The sequence below is a fragment of the Protobothrops mucrosquamatus genome, unplaced genomic scaffold (assembly GCF_001527695.2).
Source record: "Protobothrops mucrosquamatus isolate PMUCROS unplaced genomic scaffold, P.Mucros_1.0 scaffold2086, whole genome shotgun sequence".
Classification (NCBI taxonomy): domain Eukaryota; kingdom Metazoa; phylum Chordata; class Lepidosauria; order Squamata; family Viperidae; genus Protobothrops; species Protobothrops mucrosquamatus.
In genome coordinates, this window is record NW_015388188.1 from 118307 (window position 1) to 125724 (window position 7418).

Consider the following 7418-nt stretch of genomic DNA (forward strand, 5'->3'; position numbering starts at 1 on the left):
AGCTTGACTCCCTCTTTTTTGTGGCAGCCCCTGAGATATTGGAAGACTGCTATCATGTCCCCCCTCGTCCTTCTCTTCATTAAACTAGACATACCTAATTCCAGCAACCGTTCCTTATATGTTTTAGCCTCCAGTCCCCTAATCATCTTTGTTGCTCTTCTCTGTACTCTTTCTAGAGTCTCAGCATCTTTTTTACATCAGGCCCAGCCCTGCGTAGCTTTTCCAAGTCAAAGGTTAAAGGGTGATCAGGGGTCATCACCTGCTCTGGTGATCAAAACAGACATCTCTGCTGTCCTTTGGGACATGAAATGGGGCTGGGATGTGCCTCTCTTACTGTCTGTTTACCTGGATGTTATGCAAATATTTTAGCAGTGTCAGAATCATTGGTTCACTTAGTCTGGACTTGCTTAGCCTTTTTGCTTGCCTCCATCATCAACTCCACTCCAGAACAAGCTGTTTTGTGGAACAGTGGTGGAAGATAATTAGCTTTGTAGTGCAACAGACCTGGAGACCACATGTACACAAATGTGCCCTGTACAATTGGGGTGGATGGAATAACTCTCTGATTAATCCAGAGATTAGAAAGGAGCATGAAAAGGAGATACTAAAACTCAGTGGGTCTAGTAGAAACAACCTTCATCCTCTTCCCAGGCCAAATTTCTAGCCTTTGGTTTAAAAACCAAAGATAATTTTCAGCATGAAAATTATCTTTTATTCAGCATGAAAAGAAGGACTAGGGGAGACATGATGGCAGTGTTCCAGTATCTGAGGAGATCCTAAAAAGACGAGGGGCTCAAATTATTTTCCAGAGCACCAAAAGGCAAGATAAGAAAGAATGGATGGAAACTAACCAAGGAGAGATCCAATCTAGAACAAAGGAGAAATTTCCTAATGGCGAAAACAATCAACCAGTGGAACAGCTTGCCTCCAGATATTGTGGGTACTCCATCACCGAAGGCTTTCAAAAAGAGACTGGACAGCCATTTATCTGAAATAATATAAGATCTCCTGCTTGAGCAGGGGGTTGGGCTGGAAGACCTCCAAGGTCTCACTCTATTATTCTACATTGTGTTCTACTCTGTTCTCCTCTAGCCCAGCCTGCAACAAATTGATTGTCGAATGTAAGCATATAGAAATGATAAGCATAGACAACGGCACTAAAATGAATCTTAGCCAAAGTCGGACTTAAGAATGTGCCATAATTTTCTACCATGCAGGCATTTCCTTAATCTGGAACAAGCTGTGTAAGCTATTTATGACAGGCGGCAAATATATTTGTATTTTACAATAGATATGAAATGACCATGGTAACAGTCATGTCAAGGCTACGTCAACTGTTGACTTTTTGTTTTTTAACCTGACCGAAGACCTCTTATTGTTTGCACACTTCCTGAATTCAGAAGAGCTTACATTCGTTTTATTTATTCTAACTAAGGTCAAACTTGATTTTTTAAAACAGTTTAAAACAGTTTTAACAGGGTTTTTTTTAACTACTTCCTTGCTGAGAAAGGAAGGAAATTGCTAGCTTGTGTTTTTTTTTTTCTTTCAAGATCGTTGCCTTGTTGCCTCCAAACTTGGAAAAGTTGAAGCAGGAGATTGTGACTTCTCACTGACTGAGTTTACAAACAAAACAACCACGTGTGGCTGCAGAAAAATGTGCAGACTCGGCCATTATGTCTTAATTATCCCTTAAATGCTTGGTTCAAAAGGAGAACTAGAGTAATTGCTAAACGAGAGAACAGAAGCCAAGTTAGACCGGGTCAACCACAAACACGTGTTTGGTGGTTTGGCAAGCTAAATTTTTGTGAGAGGTTGTTTTACTGGATATACAACTTTGACGTGTAATTTTAAATTATGTTCACAGAGATTGTTCTTTGAACGTTGTTTAATGTTCTAGCTTAGTGAGATCTAAGAAGAAATACTGTAAGGATGCTTGTCATATTTGCAAAAGGATTGGAAGACAGTCAGGGTGAAATGATGGTAGAATGGAGTGTGCCCCCATCTGCCACAAAAACGTCCTGGGTAATTTATGTCTGCCTCTCTTTTGTAGCTCAAGGTGGTGTGTGGCTTGCAAACAATAACAGAATAACATAATAGAATAGCAGACATGGAAGGGACCTTGGAGCTCACAGATTATCTGAAGAGTTTATAAAAATGTGAGTGCTTAACAGTTGAGCTGACCAAAGAAAACAGGGGAAAGGGAAGCATTTCCTGAGATTCTACAGGTTTCCTTTAATGACAATGTTGAAAGAAAAATCAGGTCCAGTTCCAAGTCAGGAATAAAATGGAGGCTGCTTTGGAAAGAAGGTATGTTTATTAATGAGCAGAACCAGCAACAGCATGCAGTTCTGGGACGGCTGACAAAATGGAGTTGAGAGTGGGTGGATTTTTATACCTTCCGATTGAGATGCTCCAGGGGCTTGTGCAATGTAGTGAGCCTTGTGTCAGTGGTGGTGGGTTAATCCTATTATGTCCTAAAGGACATGCCCTGTCCTTAGAATTTGTGTGGGGGATTGTACATTCTTAATCCCATCAGCTGTTGGGGCTGAAGGCATTTTGTTTATGAATAGATTGGCCCAGTCTTTCTGAATAGGTACAAATATCCATCTCTAAAAACTTGAGGCTTCTGCTTGAAGCTATTAAGAAAGACTGGGGCTGCTTTCTGCCTTTGTTAAGATTTTTTTCCCCATTTCCCCTTTGGGGAAATATAATACTCTGCCTCTTTTTCATATTAAGAATAAAGAATATTTTTAATGCAGGGAGGGAGGCCTTCCTACAATAACATTTCAGAAAACCCCTCTGGCAGCTTGGCTGAGGTTGTGCCAAACTCTGAAAGCTACTGTTTAAATAATAATGAATCTGATTACAAGGTTGCATTGCCTATCAACCGCGGTTGCAAGAAATGTTCAGTAAAGGTCTAAGCTCCCATCTGATCCTTGAAGCTCTTGGAAATTTGGAAAGCTGCTTGAAAGTGCTCAAGAGGAAATTGTGGTAGTAACAAAGATCTTTGGGGAATCGGAAGCCTCTTGGAGAAGAAGCACATGTCAACAGTGTTTGCCATGCAAGCAGAATGCATGCATGGAAATGCAACATTCAAGTGGCCTAACTCAGATGAGGCAGAAGAGAGAAGAAATAAAAAACAGACATTTACTTTAATTTCCTTTTAGACAAAGCACCTGATCAGCATCGGTGCTTAGAGCTCACCATAAAACATTAGATTTGAAAAGACTATCAACAGCTAAAGTTATTTTGTTATTTGGAACTGGATTTTGCCCAGACAACAGGATAGATCCTACAGTATTCTCAGTTGTGTTCTAAAATAAAGAAAAAATGCTTAAAATTTATATTTACCCATATTGTACGACTGTAGTATTATTATTATCCTTCTTATCCCCCATGCCATCACTCTGCTGATCACCTAATTCTCACAGGACTGTCTTATGTCTACATATATTTACCCTTATTGTATGGCTGTAGTATTGTTGTTATCTTTCTTATCCCATGGTGGCACAGTGGTTAGAATGCAGTACTGCAGGCTACTTCAGCTGACTCCCAGCTGCCAGCAATTTGGCAGTTCGATTCTCACTGGCTCAAGGTTGACTTAGCCTTCCATCCTTCCGAGGTTGGTAAAATGAGGACCCAGATTGTTGGGGTCAATGTGCTGCCTCTGTGAACCACTTAGAGATGGCTGTAAAAGCACTATGAAGTGGTATATAAGTCTAAGTGCTATTGCTATTGCTATTCCCCCATGCCATCACTCTGCTCATCATGTAATTCTCAAAGGACTGCCTAATGTCTATGTGTATTTGCCATGTAGCATGGCTGTAGTATTGTTATTATTTACCCTTCTTATTATCTTTCCTACTCCCCCCCTTATTGATATTATGATGATGATGATCATTAAGATCACATGAAGTGTTAATACCACTTTACAATGCAAATTCCTTTTGTTCTAACCATACTTCATCATTGTTGCTTTCTTCCAAGATTGTTGCCTTGTTGCCTCCAAGATTGGAAAAGTTGAAGCAGGAGATTGTGATTTCTCACTGACTGAGTTTACAAACAAAACAACCACGTGTGGCTGCAGAAAAATGTGCAGACTCGGCCATTATGTCTTAATTATCCCTTAAATGCTTGGTTCAAAAGGAGAACTAGAGTAATTGCTAAACGAGAGAACAGAAGCCAAGTTAGACCGGGTCAACCACAAACACGTGTTTGGTGGTTTGGCAAGCTAAATTTTTGTGAGAGGTTGTTTTACTGGATATACAACTTTGACGTGTAATTTAAATTATGTTCACAGAGATTGTTCTTTGAACGTTGTTTAATGTTCTAGCTTGGTGAGATCTAAGAAGAAATACTGTAAGGATGCTTGTCATATTTGCAAGAGGATTGGAAGACAGTCAGGGTGAAATGATGGTGCAATGGAGTGCCCCCATCTACCACAAAAACTTCCTGGGTAATTTATGTCTGCCTCTCTTTTGTAGCTCAAGGTGGTGTGTGGCTCGCAAACAATAACAGAATAACATAACAGAATAGCAAAAGTGGAAGGGACCTTGGAAGTCACAGATTATCTGAAGAGTTTATAAAAATGTGAGCAGTTAACAGTTGAGCTGACCAAAGAAAACAGGGGAAAGGGAAGCATTTCCTGAGATTCTACAGGTTTCCTTTAATGACAATGTTGAAAGAAAAATCAGGTCCAGTTCCAAGTCGGGAATAAAATGGAGGCTGCTTTGGAAAGAAGGTATGTTTATTGATGAGCAGAACCAGCAACAGCATGCAGTTCTGGGACAGCTGACAAAATGGAGTTGAGAGTGGGTGGATTTTTGTACCTTCTGATTGAGATGCTCCAGGGGCTTGTGCAATGTAGTGAGCCTTGTGTCAATGGTGGTGGGTTAATCCTATTATGTCCTAAAGGACATGCCCTGTCCTTAGAATTTGTGTGGGGGATTGTAAATTCTTAATCCCATCAGCTGTGAGGGCTGAAGGCATTTTGTTTATGAATAGATTGGCCCAGTCTTTCTGAATAGGTACAAATATCCATCTCTAAAGACTTGAGGCTTCTGCTTGAAGCTATTAAGAAAGACTGGAGCTGCTTTCTGCCTTTGTTAAGATTTTTTTTTCATTTCTTTCCTACTCCCCCCCTTATTGATATTATGATGATTGTTATCATTAAGATCACATGAAGTGTCAATACCACTTTACAATGCCTTGGTAAGGCCACACTTGGAATAATGCATCCAGTTTTGGTCACCACAATGTAAAAAAAAAAAGTTGAGACTCTAGAAAGAGTACAGAGAAGAGCAACAAAGATGATCAGGGGACTGGAGGCTAAAACATACAAGGAACGGTTGCTGGAATTGGGTATGTCTAGTTTAATGAAGAGAAGGACGAGGGGGGACATGATAGCAGTGTTCCAGTATCTCAGGGGCTGCCACAAAGAAGAGGGAGTCAATCTATTCCCCAAAGCGCCTGAGGGCAGGACAAGAAGCAACGGATGGAAACTAACCAAGGAGAGAAACAACCTAGAACTAAGGAGAAATTTTCTGACAGAACAATTAATCAGTGGAACAACCTGCCTCCAGAAGCTGTGAATGCTCCAACACTGGAAGTTTTTAAGAAGAGACTGGACAACCATTTGTCTGAAATGGTGTAGGGTTTCCTGCCTGAGCAGGGGGTTGGACTAGATGACCTCCAAGGTCCCAACGTTATTATTATTATTACTATTATTACTATTATTACTATTATTACTATTATTACTATTATTACTATTATTACTATTGTTATTATTCAGTTGCCTTGCATGTCCACTGAGAGCGTCTGCACCGGACACAAATTCCTTTTGTTCTAATCATACTTCATAATTCAATTCAATGTTGAGAAGAAAGTGGGGGAAACGATGCAGAAATAAAAGGAATGATGGGTGACTCTTACCTTTTTAATTTTCTTCTCCATAATGTTATTTCCAACTGGGATCAAAACTCCCCCGAGGATGGCGAGCAGGGCTCCGACGGTTGCCACTGTCAGGAAGGCACAACTTTGATTACACCACATGCTTCCTCACACCGTCGCAGGGTGTTGCGGCTGCTTCTCTCTGCTCCTTTGACCTCTTACAGTTCTCTTATTCCGAAGTTCCCTCAAAATATGGATCCCGGAGACCTAAGCAGACTTTCAAAAGAGATAATAGCAAACATGCAGAGTCAACGCAACTGAAGCCTGGCTAAACCGATCAGAACAATTTCGGTTATTAGTCAGTGCTAGACTTACAAACACAACGGGGAGCAGAACTTTCACTGCAGAGCAAAATGGTCCTTAAAGGAGTCATGCTTGATTTTTGCAACTTTTTTTATTTTTTTTTTTGGCACATACGTTCAGCAAATCATTGTGGTCAAGGGAATCACAGGGTCATTAGCTGAATCCAGCTTCCCCCATTGACTTGGTTTGTCAGAAGCTGGGTGGGAAGGCCACAGACATGTGACCCTGGGAAGCTGCAAACCATCGCAAATACATGTGGGTTATCAAGCATCCAGATTGTGATCACGTGACCCTGGGGATGCTGTATCAGCTATAAACGTGAGAAATAGGCATAAATAACATTTTTTTCAGCATTGTTGTAACTTTGAATGGTTGTTAAAAATGCTCATAAGCCAAGGAATACCAAAATGAACTTAATTTCTCTCTCTCTCTCCCTCTCTCTCTCTCTCTCTCTCTCTCTCTCTCCCTCTCTCTCTCTCTCTCTCTCCCTCTCTCTCTCTCTCTCCCCCCCCCCTCTCTCTCTGTGTGTATTCAGAAGGGAAAAAAAGTCAGCAATAATTTCAGGCTGAAATGGTCTTTTTCTTCATGAAATACATCCACATTTTGGTCAAGAAGTAGCAGAGGGGAGGAAATTAATTGCAACTATTAACTAGAAAGGCTTGATTACATTCTTTGTTTGACCACTTCTAAATTTGGTTTCCAGACAAACACACGAACCTCCCATTCCTCTAAAGAGCAAAGATTGAACAAAAGCTTCTCTCCCTGGTTTCAAATGCATGTTTACAAATGCTTTTCATTAGCTGTTACTTCGTTCTTCATTAGAAGAAGCACGTACCTGCATTGTCTGAGTATTACTGCACTGGAATACTATTATCTTACTAATACTGACAGAAGATTAGAAGATAGAAGGCAGAAGATTAGAAGATCGATAGAAAATAGAAGACAGAGGATAGAGGATAGAAGACAGAGATAGATAGATAGATAGATAGATAGATAGATAGATAGATAGATAGATAGATAGATAGATAGATAGATGGATGGATGGATGGATGGATGGATGGATGGATGGATGGATGGATGGATGGATGGATGGATGGATGGATGGATGGATGGATGGACGGACTGATAGATGACGTATGTATGTATGTGTGTGTGTGTGTGTGTGT

General features: G+C 40.5%; 1 protein-coding gene across 1 annotated transcript in view; it reads right to left on the reverse strand.

The window, feature by feature from the left end:
• Nucleotides 1-7418, reverse strand: part of LOC107294761 (platelet glycoprotein 4) — a 56682-nt gene that overhangs the window by 32685 nt on the left and 16579 nt on the right. Inside the window, exon 2 of the mRNA XM_015824019.1 lies at nucleotides 5932-6165. Within this exon, the coding sequence (XP_015679505.1) occupies nucleotides 5932-6051 (120 nt within the window). The 5' untranslated portion in view covers nucleotides 6052-6165. The remainder of the gene's footprint in view (nucleotides 1-5931; nucleotides 6166-7418) is intronic.